The sequence below is a fragment of the Onychostruthus taczanowskii genome, unplaced genomic scaffold (assembly GCF_017590055.1).
Source record: "Onychostruthus taczanowskii isolate IOZ18803 unplaced genomic scaffold, ASM1759005v1 scaffold23, whole genome shotgun sequence".
Classification (NCBI taxonomy): Eukaryota; Metazoa; Chordata; class Aves; order Passeriformes; family Passeridae; genus Onychostruthus; species Onychostruthus taczanowskii.
The window spans coordinates 3,803,088-3,824,199 of NW_024499573.1; the positions used below are offsets into that span (position 1 = coordinate 3,803,088).

Here is a 21,112-nt window from a genome sequence, read left to right on the forward strand (position 1 = left end):
GCTCTATTGCAGTCGCTGCTGCCAAGGCTGCCTCCAGTGTCAGTGCTCCCAGCAGCCCTGCCTTACGTGTGAGCAGCGTGTCTAGCATAGCCCCACTCAGCTTGTTGAGCCCTTCTGTCAAAAAACTGTCCTTGATGTACTGCAGAAGTAGCTGGATCACCACTTGTGCCATCCCAGTCCTCTCCACAAGAAGAAGAGCCCATAGCCATCAGTCTAAGCTGTGAATGTTGGCTTTTTTTTTTCCTTTCCCCCAGTCAGCTGTAAAATAAAGGCTAAACCTGCCATCAGAAATCATGTACTGGGAAAATAAATCAGGAATTACAAAAATACTTATTGTTTCTGAGTCAAGGAGAAGAGTAAGTCACAACATGCCTAGATTGATATCAGAACACTTTACTGTAACAGAACTGTCTACTTCTCAGTTGGCTGAAAAGCCACAAAACAGATTTCCTGGAACTATGGTTGGACTCCTGCTGAAGGAAAAGGGGAAAAAAGAAGTTACTTGAGCAGGAGCCTGCATTCTTTGAGGTACACAGTGTATTTTCATGTGTAAGTATGGCTCTGAGCCCATAGCTCTTCAAAGCAGAGAAGCTTTTATTCCAGCAGTAGCTGTAGAATGAGTTCACACTACACAGGGTGGGAGAGATCACAGGTCCATCTCCATTTCCATCTCCATTGCCTCAGTGCCTCTGACACTCCACAGTTCAAATAGACATTCTGAGCAACAAAAAGGTGGGCATGCAGTTAGGAAGCAGAAGTATGGATTGTGCATCTCCAGAGGTTCGTGTTTCTGAAGAGTAACCCCTGTCTTTTCCTGTACTTGATAGCAAACCCACACATCCACTCTCCCTGTAGTCACGTCAGCCAGTGCTTTGTAAAAGCAGAGTTACCAGGAAGAGCACTTGTTGGTGTTACAAACACAAATCCTAAAGAAAAGTAACGTGGAAGGAGTAGGTCAAGGCAAGATTATAAAAAAAATAAAAACCCCAAATGCCCAAGAAACCACACCACAAAACCCCCCTACTGACTATGGATCAAATTAAGAGAAAACTAAAGAAAAAGGATGGCAAATAATTGCAATTTAAGAGCAGAGCTGAGCAGAGGGGAAGGTTCCTTGTGTAGGCTGTTGAGAACAGCTTAGAACTGAGGCAAGATATCTATATCTATATCATCTATGTCTAATCTATTCTGCAGCTGTGGTGGAAAAGGCAAAGAGGTTGAGCCTGTGTAGTAATTTCCCAGTAGTGACCTCACTCACCTGTGGCACAGTGCCCCAAATCAGCACCGAGGAAGTTTCCCTCTGGGAAGGGATGATGGTTTCTCCTCTGCAGTGACGTCCCCTCCACCACCATTTCACCTGCTGCCTCAGTAGGGCCAGGCTGGGAGCGAGCGGACACGGACACGGGACTCCCAGGGCTGCACTCGTGTTCATCAGGCCACTCTTCGTACTTACACCAAGAGGCCTTCACACCTGTGGGTTCTGCAAATGCACCTTGTCCATGATAGACAGCATTCCTGAAAAACTACCCTGTGGTGTCACATCAACCACATTAGCAACTGCTCCAAGTTCATCAAAGCCAGACTGAATTTCAGAGCTCAATGTGTCATGTTTGGGAAATGGGCAAAGGGCACAGCTGAAGGCAGTGCCCCATCTCAAATCCCCACTGATGTCTTACCCTCAAATCAAGTTCTCCTGGAACCTGATTATTATTGCTGGCAAACCTCTCCTAAAGTTTCTCTTCTCCTTTCTGTAGGGACAATAGATCACAGACTAGAGCCAAATATTTTTGGGTCAGCCACAAACAACAAAACCCCCACACAAAAGAATCCAGCCTGTGTCATTTGTGGTGCATGACAAAAGGAGAACAAGAGCTCAGCACCACCATCCATGGATCCTCCAGGCTAAGGGCAGACCGGCACGTGCTGCTCAATGGTCATCTCTAGATTTCTTCTGCTTAGGAAAGTGTCTTTTAAAAGAGATCTGCATTTCCTTTGAATAGTTGCTTTCAAGAAGTATTCAAGGAGCAAAACAGCATAGAAAGATTTGCATGAAATAAACATTCTTGTGTTCTGAAGTCTGAATGTGTTGTATGACTCTCCTCCAAATATTTCTGGAATCAGTATTTGGCATTTTTTCCAATTGTGAATCCTGACAGATTTGGAAGAATAAAACAGATCCTGGTTGCACACAGCAATGACTTCCTTCTAAAATAAATAGTTGCATGGTAAAAACAGAAGCATAAAAATGAGAGTGCAATGAATAAAGAAGTTACAGTGCGATCTGCTTCCCTCTAAAATGGGTGGCATTTAGAGCATGTTAGAGAATACGAGCAGAGGAGTGCTACAAGCAAAACACTTGTGCATAACCAAAAAAAGGAGGGGACACCCAGCTCCAAATATGAGAACAGCTTTTAGATCATTCCAACAAACCCACAAGAGCTAAAAAACTGTTGATTCATTTTTGGGAAGTCAGCGGTCTTCAACCTTTGCTGGCCATAGGCAGTGATGGCAACCAATACATCAGTCATAGTCTGTTTTCTTTGCTGTAGTTTTAATTTCTAATGGCCACTAGAAACAGCAAAGCATCTTATGAACACAGAGTTACTCTTCAGCCATACATGGGGACCACTTTTACCAGATGAAACTTCAGCATCTACTACTATTTAATGATATTAATTTTTTCTGTAGTGGAAAAAATAAACTAAAGAAAAAAAAAAGCTTTCAAAATACAAGTATCTAAGTATCTCAGATCACGGCATTAACTGGACATTAAAGAGGAAATTCAGGATTAGCTTTTGTGACAGGAATCAGAAAGTGCAAGATGTTACACAAAAAGCTGTTTACCTAGAGAAGGTAAAATTTCCCTCCCTCAATTCCCTTTTCTGCAAGGCAGCCCAGCTTCCTGTCTCCTCTGCCAGTTCTGAAAGTGTGCACACAAAATGCAGTTTGCAATCCAAATTGCTTGCTTTTAAAAAAGGTACTGCAATTGTGGGCATCTTCCCTACAGTACCTCCAAGGCATTTTCCAGATACTTCAAAAAGGAGCATGAAAATGTCCATCCTCCCCAGATTTGCAGAAGAGGATGGCTGGCTGCGAGAGAAAAAACTGCAATCCTCTCTGCAGAGCTGTCGAGCCAATGAACAATTTAAGTCTCATTTGATCTGTAATTGGAACAGGCTTTGCACAGAACAAGACTCTTAACGCTAGATAAGAGCTGCGGGTTTAGTATTAATGAAGACAAAAAGACTGGTTATAAATTTGTACTGCCCATTGAAGTGAGAATTCCTAAATCTAGCAGCTGTGACAAAGTTAATACTTACACTGATAAGGAATGAGAAAATGCATTCAGCTAAGCAAAGGAATTTAAAAATGGTTTATCAGTGCAAAAAACCTCAGTAGCTGATCGCTGCACGTGTCTTGACATGTAAATACAGAAATATTTTAGACATGAATGCCAAAAATAATCCCAGGGCAATTCAGCCCTGTACAGAAAGCCGGGCAGATCTTTTGAAGGACCGTGGAATTCTCAGCGCAGGGCATCTGCAAAGTGTATTTCAGCCTCTGGGAAGAGAAAGCAATAAACACCATTTTTGCTTTGCAAAGAGAAATAATGACAAACCCCATCTGTTTCTTACAAACATATAAATTATTTTATTTACAAAGCCATGTTACAAAAAAAAATAATAATAAAGCAAAAAACAAAAAATACAATCGCTCACTAGAGAATATCTCCAGGCCCGGTGTTGAACCATGGCAGTATCAATCAGATACATGTTTGTTCTGGTTTTCCTTTTTTAAACTGTAAGCCATAGAATTTACTATTTACACCTACTTTAGACATTTATTCTGCTTACAATTATCACAAGCATGGAATGAATTCTATTTGATACTGCTAATACATAAAGGTGCAGGACAAAGAATGAAAATACTTAGTGTTACAAAATATGGATTGTAGAAAAGAAATTGGCTGTACAAGTATGGCATTTTTTTTTCTTAGAATGATTGGACATGCTTTCTTCAAAAGTCTTCTGGAAAAGGTTCTAAAATCTGTAGTAGGAAAGCACAATATAGCAGGTGCAAATTCATTTCTGTGCAACAACAGTTATTTAATATATCCCATGACTGACCAGCTATGCAAAACCCACAGAGTTTTGTTAAAGTGCCATGGGTCAACAGCATAACAAAATATAAGGTGTAAATAGAAAAATTTCTTTTTTTCTTCTTTTTTTTTAAAACAATAGTTCACTGAGAATCAGCAATAATAGAATATGCTGTATAAACTATTCTCTACAAAGGTCGATCAGCACTATTTACAATTGTTACATCGATACAAAAGAAGGCATACAAGTTATCCAAGTCGCTTTTTATGGCTGACGGGCCTATGCATTGCGTATGTGTAACAACCAAAGCTTCTGAGCCTCTATTGCTGGAAACAAATCACAAGGTTTTCAGGCAAATGGGGAAGAAAAAGAACTACCAGTGAATGCTACACTAAGAATGCATTATAGGCTGGTCCAGTTTGTATCCACTTTTTTCCAAAAGTTTACTTCCATTTCATTTTGCAGGCTAAAATTTCCAATACACTTAATTAAATAATGATTCTTTGATGATGAAAGAACACCACGGGATTTTACTTCGTGCTTAACTTTCCTGAAATGCTGTCAGGTGTAAGCCAGTTGAAAATAAAATTTAAGCAGCATTCAAAGGACAGGCTCCATAATTCAGCTTTCCAATTAAAAGATGCATGGAAACAGCTAAAGCTTCCTAAAACTACAAAATTGCTCCTTCAGTCACTGATTAGCATTATTTCTCAGAAGCAACCACTGAATCTCACAACCACTGTTTTCCCTCAACAACTAGAAATAGCAGTTCATTGATTACAGAGGATGACTTTGTTACTGAGATTTTTAAAATCCTGCAGTTTTATAACTCAAAATAAATTAAAAAAAAAATCAACATAGTACTGCTTCTAAAACTGAACAAGACAAAAATTGTGCAAAAATAACAAAGATATGTACACATTTTTCAGTCTGAAGAAATGTACAATAAAAACATAATTCAAAGAACATTTTAAAAATATAAACATTGCTTAAACTTTCCTAAGTTTCATACTGTTTCTGAAACTATACCGGTCAGTTAGCTCTGAAGTATAGCAAAACATAAATTATTACAAAATTAACACTATAAAAATTTATTTTAAGAATATTTCTAAACTTTTTTTCAAAGGGTCTAGCCTTGTTTATAATTGCTTAAACATTTTTAGTCTTAAAATTTGCCTTAACCCTTCTTTTTTTAAAAAAGAAAGTAGTAATAATCTCCCTATTTGCAGTCTCTCGCCTTTCCCCAAGATGTAAATAAACCAGCATATAAGTGCACTTTTAACACTGTAGAAATAAAAATTAACTCCTCTGTACTATTGTTCCAGTACCTAGTATTGGCTTCCTGATTATAAAATCTATATTTTATTAAAAAATTATTCAGTAATCCTATAAGAAACACTGTCAGTGCAATTCTATTAATGCAAGCCAATCTGCTCGACTCCTGTCCTCGCAAACCCAAACTGCTCACTGAAGTTATCAAGTGCTGTGTTCTTAAGGGTCTGGAAATCCCCCAGGATAAGGGGATTTTTCACACTGGGCCCCTGATAACAGTAATTACAGTTTGGTGCAAAATTCTGCTATGCATTGATTGAAGTATAGATTCCTTAAGAGCCTGATTCTGGAAGAGGCTGAACACTCAGAGTTCCCAGTGAAATTATTAAATGCTGTAGGTACAGAGCACCAATCAGGATTAGTCCCTAAAGTTGCAGTGCCCCAGCTGTTTGCAAATTACTAAGAAATGCACTCAATTTTTATCCATAGGACAAGCTTAAATACAGAATTACTGTAATTTTTATCTAATGAAAAAATTTGGAGATCCTTTAAATAAATTCAAATCATGGTCTGGATTTTTTTTTGGAATGTCCATTGTGTTCTGGTTAGGAAACAAAGGGAGCATTGCAACGCTAACAGCTTTAAAAGGCATGAAACATAACCAAGCAGAACGCACAGATCAGTGGCAAATACAAGTGGAAAAACTAAACAAATCACTATTACAGTTTTCTGTAAATTTAATTCTCATTAAAACCACAAATTCATAAAAGATTAAATCCATCTGCAGGACATAGAAAAGAAAAACCCTGTGGAGTAGGGCTGCTGAGAGCTAGAGATTATAGGCTGGTTCCTTTTCCTTGTTATGGAAGAGTCCTTATTCTACCAGTCCGGTTTGATGTCTTCTAAAAGAGAAACCAGAGCCAGGTTCAAAATCACACAATGTCTTTTGGTATAAAACACTTCAATAATGTCTGTGGCTGACAGTACTCAAAGCAGGAATTTATTTCAAGTCCCTGAACTAAACTTCCTCCCTGTTTACTGACTACGTTAGACCTTTAAGAAAAGGAAGTGCTTTGAATAAACGGCATATTTCCTTTTGGGACGGTCTGATTTTAGTAAGCTTTGGTGAATTTCATGTTCGTTAACTTGGTTATCATTACAAATAAAGAGCAGCAATTAGACGACAACTCTGAAGAATCTTTTCCTCTACACAGCATGTTTTCATGCACAAGGAATCCTCACACAGCACACACGTTGTCACCTTCCCTTAATAAAATGATCTAGTTATTCAGTATTTAAAAACCACCGCATACTGAGGTCTTGAAGTGTTAACACTTTCAGGCACCTAAAAGCACTATGAAGACAAAAAGACTTGATTAGTTAAAAACCTAGAACAAGAATAAAATCTGGAGAAAACAAACTTTTAATACATACAGGCACAAATAATTTGACTGTAAAACTACTATTCCATTAATTTTTATTAAAGATCAAGTAGTTTTTGTAGGGAAAAGTAGCATTTCTTTTACTAAAGCAACAATAATAGTTGGAAAAACAGGCACGCTTTCATGTATACAATCCCCAGTTCGGGTCTCAAAGAGGGGCAGCAATTCATATCAAACACTGAGAAAAATCTGTTTGAGTTCAGCCTGATGGAGTTTAATGCAATGGGATGGAACTGACAGGCCCACAACAATTCTCATGATCCACCAGTCCCACGGGAGTACCCGACTGGACTTCAACGCATGGAGCAGATGATGAAAAGCAGCTACTCCTGTGACATCAAAACAACGACAGGCCACCTTCAGCTCCCAACTCAGTAATGAGAAACACTCAGTTCCGGGTGGCAGGTGACTTTCACAGCACTGCCGTGCGTCTCTCGCTCCGACCAGCTGCTTTGGGAAGGCCGGCGGGAAGCTCTCCCAGCCGGACTGCACCCGGCAGTCACAGGGGCAAACAAGACTGGGGCGTGGGTTGGGTTTACAGCCCAACACAATTTTCCAAATGCCACATTCTCACCCAGCCACTCAAGCCTGTGATGAGTTATGGACCCCTCTCCCTTCTCTTCTCCGTTTGGCTCCTTCTGCACCAGCAGACAGCTCCGCCAGGTTGCCTGGCCAGGGAACCCAGCGGAGGCAGTCCTGAGGAACTGCTCCATATGCACACGTAGCGCGGCAGCTGCAGCTCTGCTTCCAAGCGCATTGTTACGAGTCTGTTCTTGTGATGTATTCATGAAAACTTGCCGGATTTTTCCAACTATAAATCCTGGTGTATTGCAGAGATTGTCTCTGCCTACAGACCTTGCTTCACTTGGACTCCCTGATTATCATGGTTATAGTCACACTAACATTCAAAACAAGAGAGCTCAGCTTCCACAGTAACACCTTTACTGACACAGCATATACTTGTAGATCCACTTATTGTTACCTAATTATTAACACCTTCACAATGAAATATTACAGCATCGTTTAAGGCAGAAATTTTATTTAGGGACTATTTAATTGCTAGATTGAAGATCAAAGCTGCCAACAAAGCATCTCAGATTTGACAGTGACAAGCATTTATTAAATGGGGAATCATTATTGATGGTTCCAAATACTAAAATCCTGTGTAAGTTTAAAAAAAAAATTAATAAAACTTGGTATCAATTTGATTTTTTTTTTGTATTTATACTTTGAGCTCCATGTTCAACTACCAAACTGACAGAAACATATTTTTAAAAATAAAGAGTTTGTGGGGCTTAAAACAAGTAAACACTTCTATTTTTGATAAAGTTATGAAAGCAGGCAGCTGAAAAGCTCTGCAATAATCTCAGTTTACATAGAGCTGACACAAAATTAATGTTTTGTACTCTGAGGTTTTCCCCATGGGATCTAGGCAACAGATCCCAACAAGCTCTGCTCCTCGGGTAGTGTGTATGTTATACTGACACAGGAGCGAGATGTTAAAACAAAAACAGTTTTGCGCTTCAGAACAGTTTGTCACTGGCAGTTGGATGACAGTGTCACACAGGAAAATGCCACTCCTTAGAGGTATGAAGAAACTTTCCACTTTTTTCCCTTCAGAGTAGTTCTTCCATACATATATTGCCTTGCATTCAGCAGTGAGAGAAAAAAATAAAATTTACTGTTTGGCAGTTCAATCACTCAAGACATGAGTGATTCAGAGTATTTTGAATGGGCACAAAGTGGGTGTGGGTTATCATTACTATTCTTTTCCTGTGTCTACACAGCAGAAACTAAGCAGCACAACCATTTGGAATAACTATTCATGCATAATTTAGCCAGAATACATAACAGAATTCTAAGACACTGGCTGTACAGAAACCCCCTCTGGATTACTTGTGACTATCCCTTGCTGAGGTGGGAAACCTCTTCACACTAAAGAACTTGATATTATATTCTTGATAAATACTCAGCTTGGAGAGTCAAATAGTAGGGGCCATATTAAAATAAACCAGAGTAGCAGTCCTCCAGACAGATCAGGGCTGGATCAAAAAAGCTGAGTTACAGCATTTATTATCATTATCCAACTCAGAGCCTGTTTAAGAAGAACTCACATTACACACGGGGTAGTTATGCTTTCAGATTAGTTTCTCTCAATAGTCAAGTGCCTCATCTGCTCTGTCCTGTTTCTGCTCTCCCTTTGCTGCTTCCCTTCTGGCCTATTTTTAAATGCTGTCCCTCCTGTGCCAGTCTGGGGACTCTGCTGTGCCATCTTGCTCAGCAGGAGAAGTGGGATAAAAAAAACAACAGAGATCTGCTGCTGCTGCTGAGCCTCTATCACCAAAGCAACTGCCAGTGAGCAGCACATGAGCCAACCTGAGCTGTAATACAGGTGGTGAAAAACAACCAAAAACTGTGTAATTCATAATTCTTGAAAGGGAAGATAGTGGGGGAAAAAATTACACGAGAGGAGAAATCTAGTATTAGCTTACCAAAAGGCAGCTTCTATAAAGAACTGGATTCATAAAGAAATTGTATTTGAAGGTTTTATAGCACAAAATGTTTCAAAACTGCTTACATACTACTTAAGTACACTTTTTTAAAAGCAACTTACTTGTCTGTTGTGTACTGGGTTTGATGTACTCGAAGGACTGGATTGTGACAAAGCTACACTGCTATTTTTTCCAATCTGAAAGACATTAATTGAGCAGTATTGAGAGGCATATTTGTCAGTTGAATTCAGATGCTGGTGATGGACTTCCCTTCCCTGTGTAACACGGTACTAATCATGTTGCATTTGGAACACAGGTATTTAGCTATTGCAAAAGATACCCTTCAGATAGAATCATCATTATCTCTCAGAGCCTGTGTAATTTCAATAGTCTTAAAAGGCACATAAATACTGTGACAGGTCAGAAAATAACATACAATACAGTAGCTGAAGGAATATAAACTGTAACCCCCCCACCTCTCTAGACTGAAATGCCGGTTTCTCTAGTTACTGGAGTCACTTAGGGCAGATATTCAGAGAGCACAGAGTGCTCCAAGTCATGGAATCCTCCCCAGGAGACCTTCCCCACTCCTGGGGAGCTTAAACCAAGCATCCAAGCACCAGAGCATGCCCTAAATTATTCATTTTATCATATATCATTAGTCAATAAATCAAATATTAGTCATAAGAATGAAACTTCAGAGGTTCAAATTTGCATTTGTATCCATTTACTGCATCAGAGTATTTCTTTGGGAATGAGTGCAAATTGTAGTAAACATACATCCATTTTAAAAGTACTCAGTTATAATACTGCAAATATTCCACCTGCTTGTTTCAATGTTTGTGAGTTTACAGCACTCTGCAAGAGCAGCCTGTCATAAGTTTTTCTACAATGACCTGTAAACATGGTGTAGATATTTCTGTTGTGATACAAGAAGGGGCACAGCTGTTGAGTCAGAGGAGTAGTTCCTCAGGGGTTAAAAGACTGATAAAACTTAACCATGGACACCTGTCTGTAAATGGCAGATGACTGCAGTGTTTTCAACAGTGTTTTTATTGTTAAACAACAATAGTTTACAAAGTCACTGACTTCAAGTAACATCATTTTAATCCTCTGATGGAGAGGTAGCAAGGACCTGTCTCCTAAACAGTGAGAAATGCAGTAACCAGTTTCTTACTGACTTGCTGGGGCTGTGGCATGGGCTGGCAGGGCCTGCACAGGAGCAGCTTTCTCCTTCCCTTCCACAGCATTGTTTGTTATTCTGCATTTCAGGGACAGAGTGAAAGGTAGCCTCTCTCTTCCTCTCCAGACCTGCCCTTTCTCACACAGAGATTGTTTCAAACAGTGTTCTCTGTCCAGATTCTGTCCAGAAGAAACGTTTAAAGTTTTTATTTACAGATAGTTTTGAAGGTGCTCCCATGGTGCAAGAAGATAAAGAGGATGGGTCTTTGCCTGTCCTGCTCCCTTCAGCTTGTTTTGACTGTCTCAGCTGCTCTCTAGAAGACAACATTCTTCAACTACAAATCTTGACTAAAGATGCACAACCTTTTATCTTTCCTGGTCATTCAGAACACTGGGACACATCTGCAAATCCTTCTTCTCTACATACAGCATTACAGCATTCATAAACCCCTCAATAATAAATACATGTCCTCCTTTTAAACAGAGAAATAGCCACACAGGCTGAACAGGTACGGCACTCTGAAAGGAAAAAAAGTTTCCCAGATGTCTTGGGTTTTTAATGATGGGAAACACCATTTCAAAAGTGTAAGTGGGAGGCCAAAACTCAAGTCCTTTTTTTCCCCCCAGTGTCCTTTAAAAATAAAGCGTACTTCAAAACCCAGTGATTAACACTTCCAGTTACTATCTATCCAGTCTAGAGTTGAATTAAATAAGAAAACTATACCTGAGCCTATCACCTGTTGCTGTGTTCTTAGTCTCTTCAATTTCCCCTATTACATGAAGGAACAGAAGAAAGATTTTAAGCCACACCATTTTTTTGGGTGGGATTTTTAATGTAATGGTATTTTTAGAACACATCAAGTCAAACAGCACAGCTTAAAAAGGAATTTAAGTATTGTATTCTCCAGAGCTTCAATATACACATGTAGAGTATGTAATATTATTTGACCCATACGCTTAAATGGGTACAAATTCAGTTTATTTTGTATTGCATAGAGCATCCTTGTCACAAAGACAATTAGCTGCCAGCCAGGCTTCTGAAATACAATTAACTCCATTTCACCTCCTATTTTTGAGGTGGTAATATGTTTTAATATCTGTATCGTATTTAATATAATGTTTTAACATGTTTAAATATCTGTATATTGTAACACTCATTACAAATATTTAACCTCTCACTTAAGAAAAAAATCAGAATTACATTTTTACAAATATTCAGCAAAGATCTCTGATTGATTTCTTGTGGTTTATTTACTTCTATTGCTGTGCAACACGATGAAATACATCACAAATTGAAACAGGAATGACACACAGGAACAGATTTGATCCTGAGGGAGCTCAGGATTTGAACTCAGAACCTCCTCTGTAAGATTTCCTCACACTACACTAGCTACAGACACAGTCTACGTCCTGGGAAAAGATGATACAATCCACTTCCTATTACCCATGTCTGTAACAAAGTACCAATTTGTACTTACTTTTTCTTTCTATTTGACACCTTAAACCTCAGGGCAATTTAATCTTTTTGGGCACACGTTTCAAAATTCAGATTGTGTGACAGAAGGAAGAATTTACAGCAACCTCTGCTGAATTCAGTTACTTGAAGATCAGTTCTGATTGCAGGACACATTCAAGAGGCTTACAGTAGAAAGACAATGCCACTCCCCATTTTAAAAAGCCAAACAAGTCATCTCTGTTGCACCTCTGCTGGAAGTAGGAAAGAGAAAATATACCTGCTAGGCCATTCTTTGAGACATTCATTCTGTCTCCTACAGCAGCTTTAGGATTCATTTACTCCCTCTTTCCTCTCCCATTTCTGCCATATTACTTATGGACTGCTTTGCCCTTACCATCTTCTTTTCAAAATTCCACTTGTTTTTATGTGCAATATCCTTAGGAAATGAGAGTTCCACAAACAAAAAAAACAAACCAAAACAAAATTTCCTAAGCTACCTTCTGTGGATTCTCTGAGGTATCCTATTTTCTATGGCTTTGTCTTCCAGATGCCAGGGCCAAGCCTTGTTTTGTGTGCACTGCACAGCCCTGGACACAGTAGCAGAATGATACAGTAGACATTATAAAGATCATGCTGGCTGTTTTCCACCAGATCTTACTTCACATTTACTTTTGTTCTTGTATAGCACCCTGAAAGAGGAGCCAAAGCTCTGCTGCTACCAATGAAGGAAGCATGTGTAAGCTTATCTGCTGCACTGACTTCAATATTCTGTGAACACATGTACACTGAAAAAGGTAACCAAATATCCCCTAAAGGTCATCCCTCCGCTTAAGAACTTAATTTCTTAACTTTTCCAGTTTCAAGCCGGGAACAACATCTGTGGTCAGGCACCTCAGACTCTCTCCAGGAGAAAGGTAGATGTGTTTTATAGGAGAGATATGAAGAAACTAGCATAGCATTAGGAAATGAACCAGCAACAAGTTTGGGAAAAGAAATAACCAGAAATTCTGACTGTCATCTTCCTGTTTCAATAACACAATTTATTTCAGAGAGATGAGAATTAAGAAATTTTTTTCCCTAAAAATTATTTATCCATTCTGGACATTCAATTTTACTTTCAGAGATACAAATAGCTACTTTAATAATTGAATAAAAAATATAATAAAAATATTTTGAGAAAGTATATATATATATATATATATATATACACACACACATATATATGTATATATATGTAAAATTTTTTTAACTCTCAAAACATCTTTCTATGACTGGTACAAAACAAATACAAATACATTTCTGTATTAACCTAGAAAGTAAGTTGTGTGATGAAAACCCATCTGAAGCAAATGTGGTATTTTCTTTTCAGAATGCATGAAATATTTCAAGGAAGTCAGACATGATCTGCAAAAAAATAACTGGAAGAGTCCCTTACCTGCCGAGAGATGGAGCTGCTTGTAGGATCTGGCACCGCAGAAATAAGGTTGGCAGTGCTCTTTCTATGAACACTATTCATACCAGGCATTTTAGTGATTTTACAGGCTTTGCTACTAGAACTAGAGTTTTTACGTTTTTTTCCTTCTGATTTGTCAAAAGAAAGGGGTAGAGAAGACACTGCATTATGTGCTCCCAGGGAGTGGTCCCCTGAGTGGTGCACGAGAGAAGATACAGACAGATTAGAAGTGTCAATACTGCTCACTACCATGCTCATGTGTTTCACTGAGTCTGTTGAACTACTTGACAATGAAGTCCGTCCTGAGGGCTCCGATTTGGCACTGAGTGGGCTTGTTCCATTATTGGTGTTGTGCACAGACACACTGTTATAGGAGGATGTCGCCTGATAGGAGTTCAACGTTGAACTGGCATTCAGGACACAGTTCTTTTTGTGGGACCCTGAAAATGAAGATGAGGAAGATGTCTGCAAAGATAATGAGGATGACGACGACGATGAAGACGACGACTGCGGCTTTTTCTTTTTGTTACTTGAAGACTCATCACTCCGAGATGACAGGTCTTTCACTTTTGAGGATTTGCTGGTTTTTGTTTTGGATGGCTTGTGGGATGGGGAAGGGATGACTGCTGGCACTGGTGACACAGCTGATGGCGCCTTAAAAGTTGAGTCCATGATACTTAGGCTTGCAGCCACAGGAAAAGCTGTGGTGTGTGACACAATGGAATTCGTCTCTGCCGTTGTCACAAAGGCTGCATTTGATAACATGGCTGATGTCATTATGTAAGAAGAAGTGATTCTTGAACTGATAGGTGTTGAAGGAATATACACTGCGCTGGGGTTGCTGAAGGGCTGTAAGACTGATGCTGGAAAAGGAGTGGAGACATGTGCTGCTGGAGAAGGCATGGGACTGTCTGCCGCAGGAGGGATTTTCCTAAACAGAAAAGGAAAGGAAAAAAAAAAAGAAGATACATAAAAAATTCCATCCAAACCACGCCGATAGGAAATAATTTCCATGAACTTATTCAAAAAGGCAAACCTAGATCAATACATTTTTGATTCCTGTTCTAGTCTATTAATCACATACAGCAATTAAGTGCACAGCATTACAATTTAAACACATTATTACAAATTTAATTTCCTTTTCCCTTCTCTTATTTTACCAAAGAGTTAAAAAATGCAAATAAAATGCCCGACAGTGGCACCTATACATATCCTAGTCACTATGTTTCATTAATTGCATATGTTTTGCTTGAAAGTTTGAGTTGTAGAACAGTTTCAATATCAACCTAAACTCATAGGTTAGATTTCATTAAGATAGTAAATGAGCCAGTCTGGGGGATTGTGAAACACTTAATCATTGAGCACAAAGAGGAAAGATCACCCCTTTCCAAATGCAGTGCTATTCCCAACAGCTCATTTGAGAGCTGGTTAGGTGAGATTAAACAGGCAAATTATTGATTAATTTTCACTAAAATTGAAAAATTGACAAAATATTAAACAGAGCTTGATAAGCTTTATAAACAGCTGAATACTCATTTGAGAAGTAAATATAATACTATTACCTGTGAAATTAGTAGGATGTATCCAAATTCCTTTCCATTAGCCATCACCTATTATTTTATCTAATGTGGTGCTATCAAAGAACCAGACCTTCGTAATGTCTCTTGGAAAACTATTATGTGATCTTTTCCCATTATTTAGACTTATATTTAATTGACAGTTTAATCCTATTTCTCTTTTCTAAGAAGCTGTACAGCCCCATAACTCTGCCCTTGTTATCCTCTCTACTGACACCTTTCCCATTTTTAAAGGCTTACTCTTGCCCTCACAGAAGTACGATAAAAGAGCAGCCCCTGGTGTGCTGTTTTATCACAAATCAAATCCTAATTACAAGTGTTCTCTCCAGGTATTCCTCCTATGGAGACTGTTGGACAGAAACCTGTTTATGGCACAGTTACATAAGGGATTACATCCAGTCCATGCTGTCAGAAATGAGGAAGTCCTACTGCCTGCCACTTGCAATGCAAACAAAGCTGCTTATCAGAGCTGTCCTTCAGGTTCCTTTTAAAGAAGGGCCAACAATTCCTACCTACCTTTTGAGAACTAGGGATAAAAGTACTTTGTTCATGTGACAGTTCTGAGAACATGGCCCTGCATCCCTGCACCTCTGGCCACAGCTGCAGAGCTATACAACAGCAGCCTCACACCCAGCTCTGCCTGGGGAGCACAGGGAAAGGTCAGCCCAGAGGAGGCTTGAGGACAGCAGAGGAATAAAACAGGGATAGGCACTGTCAGATTCCTGTGTTACACAGACAAGTGAGTACGGCTGGAGCTCACTAAAGTATTAGAGATTACATAAATAGCTAAAATTTGGGAAAACTTAAAATCAGATTTAGTGGGAGCAGGATAAGGCCTGTTTACTTCTGGTTTCAAATAACTACTATAGAGGTTTTGTTTTCTGTACTAGTTTGTGCTAGTGGTGGTATATGTTTTTTCAGATGCCCAAGCATCTTTTCTCCTGACAAACAAAGCCAATAAGCCACAAATTTTAGTCTTCCTATATAAGGAAACAAAAATATTTTTATATGTGGAAGGTGACAGGCACTAGTTTATGAATTTACAAAGCAGATTGAGCATGATCAGTCTCTGAACAGACATGAAACTGGCCCTTTTATGGCAGAACCAACCATTTCCAAACTCCTAGCACAATGGCACCATTATCATTAAGTTACCAGGTTAGTCAGACAAGCCAACCATTAGTGCTTAAAAATATATATTTAAATAAAAATCAAACCTTGTTTATCTAATGGCTAGCATCCAATGAATATAACACAGTCCTGATAATAAACAGTGACATGAAACACTGCACTTTAGCATCATTACATTGGAAGAAGAATGCATATTCTGTAGCAGAACACCCCCAAAAATCAATCCTACCTGTAGATTCCATGAACTTTTAATTAGTTTTTTTAAAGAACTAACATTCATTTTAGAAGTGCAGTCTATCTGTGTAGTCAAAGCCTACAGTACTTGGAACCTGCATATGTGATAGAGAGGTGCTTCAACAGTGAGTAATAATCAGAATTTTAAGATCCCAAAGGCACTAAGGGCACTATGGATTAAAAACCTATTATATTCCATCTTACACACAGGCAGATGTGCACCAAGTTCCTTATCTCACAACTCATGAGTCTTGCACAGCAAAGCCTGAACGGGTGATACAGGGGCATGATAAAAGCATAAAAATCTAAGCAAAAATCTGGATTCTTAGGGACTAGAAAGAGTTCTAAATCTAGCAGAAACTTACATTGGACTAGGAGACTGTTCTGTTGGGCTGTATATTCCTTAACAGAGAAGAGAAGATTTGTACACATGTTACTGCTCTATCTCAAAAGAGAGGTCATTTTACAAAGGCTGGCCATGGAGTACTTAATTTAGAAGTTTTACAGAATGAAAAATGTAAATCACCCACAAAGCATAAAAATCCCACTTACTTCCACATCTGTGAGTTCAAGTGTTTTTCTACCATGGAGTTCAGTGCGAATCGAAAATGGTCCCATCTTCTGTCAAAGACATAGTACCCTCTTCCCATCAAGCGACTGCCATATGAACAGAACTGAAAGAAAAGGTATTTCAGTGTTGCTTACAAAAATGTATTTCTACATGATGAAATATTTATTGATAGATCAAGGAACACCATTTTAATTTGTATCATGCAGGTAAAGCTTCTTTTAAAACATTTTTCATTATCTACAGCGTAGTAGATAATAAACAGACCCCAGACATTTCAGTAAAAAAGTAAATTATCATCCATGGCATCTGTGCTACAATAGAACATGGGATACACTCTTCACAGTGCATGGAAATCAACTGGAGTAGTATTTTGAGAATTCTGCAGAGCTCAGGAGTACTTGCACCCCTTCCTCTGGAGAACTTCCTGAAAGTCCTACTACACTCAAATGTTACAATGAGGAAACTCTTCTTGTTTCAGCTCAGCCTTACTGATCTAAATGACACAGAGAACTGCTGCAATGCCTGTTTGTAGGAGAGAAACCTGTTACAAATCATCCTCAAAAAACAAGACAACAGTCCACCACACAAGGCACCCAGTCACAGCAATTCTGGCTGGCAGCAGAAGCACTTATGTGGTAGAAGAGCATCCTTTCAAAGTACTTTTCAGCTTAACGGACAGCAAGTGGAGACTGCAACTGTTCATTTTAAGTCTGTTTCATGACAAGGTTAAACAGGTTCATTAAAACAACCACCTAAGTTCACAAACTAGCCTCAGCTCCCAGTGAGCTACCACTAACATCAATACCACCAAAAGGCAATTTAAGTAGCTACTGACTTTCCACCTGATCAATTATTACCACCTGGCCAGGAGAGGGACTTAGTAAGGAAAACAGTCTAATTGAATATGAAATTCAGCAATTTAGCAAGATCTGGAGGTGATTTACACTCTCTTTTCTGACTTCACACTGATACTGGCTAAGAACTGGTTTCACTACCAGTAACTGCTTCAGCTGAGAGATGCTAAGATTTCAGAGAACAGATGAGTCAGTGGGTTTGCCTTGAAACAGAACTAGGATCCTAAACCAAAATGGCTATTGACAGCCACGCCTCACTGCTGAGGCATGTACAAGAACTGGCTGCACTTAGATTATTTTTTGATTTGTGTGGGCACCCGTGCAGTGAACCTTTAGTTTTTAATTCATAGGGAATCAGTCAGCAATACCAAAGTAGCATACAATAGTACCAAGGAAACAGGAGGTTTCTGCATATCATAGTATTATGTGGACTACAGTAATTCACATTCTTTCTGTAAGAACCAAATACAGGATTTCGCGTGACAGTCATTTAATGTTTGGGTCATGCTTTTTCTGGTGTGACAGTAACAAGTTCTCCTTTGCTCTAGGGAATACAAACAATGTATTTGTACCAGTTATCACAATGTTTGTTTTATTCTGCATATCATATGGAAAACACTTAAGTGTACTTCTTGGCTCAATTTTTATGAGAAACAACTCCTAAGAATTTCACTGCTTCTTGGTTTGAACAGTGTAAACAAATGCACACTGCAGAGATAATACCACAAAGCAGCTTTTACTACTTAAAATGAGATTTCTCACTAACACAGGAGAAAGACAAAACCACCTGCTCAAACATATCCTTGAGCCACCACTAGAGCCTTTCCATTTTGAGATGAATGAAGCAATAGTTTCTAAGTCCACATACACTCAGATAAATGACATTTAATTACTGCTTTAAACCAGACTACAGAAATCAATGGAGCACTGTACTAGCAGTCTGCCACCACCTGCAAGGTACAGTTTTGTAGGAACTGCTACAACCAAGAGAATATCTGCTCATGTCACACTAAAGCAATGCAACTTTCCTCAGTTTAGCAGAACTACACCTAATTTGAGGTCAACTGAGAGGACAGTCTAAAAATAGAACTTCCGATTTTCTGCTGCCCATCTTGTCCTATGTCAATGTATCATGTGTACTGACCAGTGGTCTCCTCCTACCTTATCCCATCCTTACCCTTTTCTGTTAAATGTATTTTTTCCTCTTTAAAACAGTTTTCAGAATGTAAGGTCTTCATTCCTCACCTTCTTATTAAATTACTTATTTGTTTTCCTCTCCCTAATTATACAAGAACAATGGCAAGGCACACCAGAGACTGACACATACCCCAAGAGGTCTGGGATGGTGTCCAGAAAAGTGACAGTCTAATTTCTCAGATTCTTCAGCTCCATCCGCTTCTCCTTCATCACTGGACAATCTGCTTGTGATATCTCCTCCCATGGAAGGCAGTGGCAGTTCTGGTACGTACCCACTGTGGTTTGAAGAACTGGTGCTGTTTATGCTATTTGCAGATGAAGGTCTAGAAGAAGAATACACATTTAAATCATCAGCATTCAAAGGCTCTATAAACCTACCTGCTGGCATCAAGCATCAAAGCAAATGATGCCAGAAATGTAAACAAGGACAGTAAAAGACACTGAATGGCTGACACAGAAATATACTGTGGGGCTGTCATCAAGTTAATGTTAACAGAAGCATCCTTCTATTGCCTGAGATTTTACATTTGTCGTGAAGTTGGATTTCAGATCTTGAGAGCAACAAAGTATATTTTAAAACACAAATAAAAATCAGGTATAAAAAATCTTCTTACACTGAACCATTACCCTGCTACTTGATTAATTCCAAGGGTCCAGTTACAAAAATCCTACTAAAATTACTGTACTAAATATAAGAGTGTTTAGCTGACCCCCTCTATAGGTAGATTAGTGAGTGCAGTAACTGGGAGAGCTCCTCACAGCATGTAGGTTTTCTTTACCTTTGTCTAAAATGCAATAAAACAAAGCAGGAATGTCTTTGCACCACAGGGTATGATGGTGTCTTGCCTTTCAAAAATAGTTTGAAAACAGATTAGATTAGAAGTGAGGCTTGAAAAGGTTCTCAGTTAGAGTCTGTACAACGAAGTATGTATTGAGAGCTCTGAGGCTGCAGGAGATGCCCACACTGGGCAAAATCTCTAGATGATCTCCTTCAGCCTCGTGAGCTGATGCTGTCAGCGCAGAGCAGTCCCCGAGCCTGCGGAGAGGAGCCCTCTCCTGACCTGCGCGGGGGTGCTCAGCCACGGCAGCAGCCCAGGACAGGCGCTGCAGCCGCTGCCACCGGCTGAGCCCCCGCAATGGCCCCGGCAGGCTGTGCCACCGGCGGCAGCAGCAGCCACGGAGGCCACAAGGCCTCCACGGCTGCTCTGAAACAGGCAGGACAACCCAAGAGAGGCACTGCAGCAGAAACAGAAATACAGACTGTACCAACGCAATGTCTGACTGCTAAAATCCTCCTCCTCGAGTACTACTACTATCTCTGCAATTTCTGCAGCTGACTCTCATGGAATTGCACTCCGGTTTTGCTACTTTGACTGTAACACCTACTAAACCCCATTTCTATCTTTCTGCCTGTGCTCCTCTGTGTGTAAGGTCACTGCTTTTACAATAATCAGGCAGAGAAGCACCAATTCATCTGTGGGAATTCTTTCATTGTCTTTTCACTCATATCCTGCAAGGCCCACCTCCTGCCACCGCAGGAATGAAACTTCATTCAGACCACACAGAAAACATTGGAAACAGCTGTCTGAGATAGCAAATACAAGAAGTATCTCTTTGATACTTCATAAGGACTATCGTAATAAGAAAGTCCCAAAATGAGCACCCAGTCCTGACCAAGGTTTCTGAAAAGGAATGAATGATGAAAAAACATAAAGATTAAAAAAGCCAACTAATTTAGGTCTATGTACTCCAGCCAAAATCAGTAGCAAAAAAACCCACAAATAAACAAAACATATGGGAAGTTTTCCAGAGGATAATTAGAATTCAGTAGATCAAATACCTCACACTGTTTTTTGCAAAAGGATGCCTTCGGAAGCTTTCATTGTCCTTCTAAAGAATGTTTTTGTCCTTTCTAAGAAAAAATCTTCAAAGCAAGGGAAGAAATGCTATGGACAGTTTCATATCAATAGTTTTAAATCTACACTGAATTACACTGTAACTGGAAAAGTACTTCTGGAGAAAAATTCTATACAAATGCATAGATTTTTACCACTAATACCTACACTGAGTCATGTAAACAGACTTTTCTTCTCAATTGTGATCAAATGACTTGAATAGAATCTTTCCTAATTTTAACTACCATTTTAGCAA

General features: G+C 39.2%; 1 protein-coding gene across 12 annotated transcripts in view; it reads right to left on the minus strand.

Moving 5' to 3' along the window:
- Positions 1–3,627: 3,627 nt before the first annotated feature.
- Positions 3,628–21,112, minus strand: part of ATXN7L1 (ataxin 7 like 1) — a 110,277-nt gene continuing 92,792 nt past the window's right edge. For 11 of the 12 annotated variants that reach the window (XM_041405358.1, XM_041405356.1, XM_041405364.1 and 8 more), the window contains 5 exons: positions 19,092–19,284; positions 16,892–17,013; positions 13,380–14,328; positions 9,429–9,503; positions 3,628–6,274 (listed from right to left, as the gene is read on the minus strand). In XM_041405358.1, coding sequence (XP_041261292.1) covers positions 6,233–6,274; positions 9,429–9,503; positions 13,380–14,328; positions 16,892–17,013; positions 19,092–19,284 — 1,381 coding nt within the window. In that variant the 3' untranslated portion in view covers positions 3,628–6,232. Of the gene's footprint in view, positions 6,727–9,428; positions 9,504–13,379; positions 14,329–16,891; positions 17,014–19,091; positions 19,285–21,112 lie in introns of all 12 variants that reach the window. The other variant, XM_041405357.1, reaches the window with a different exon arrangement.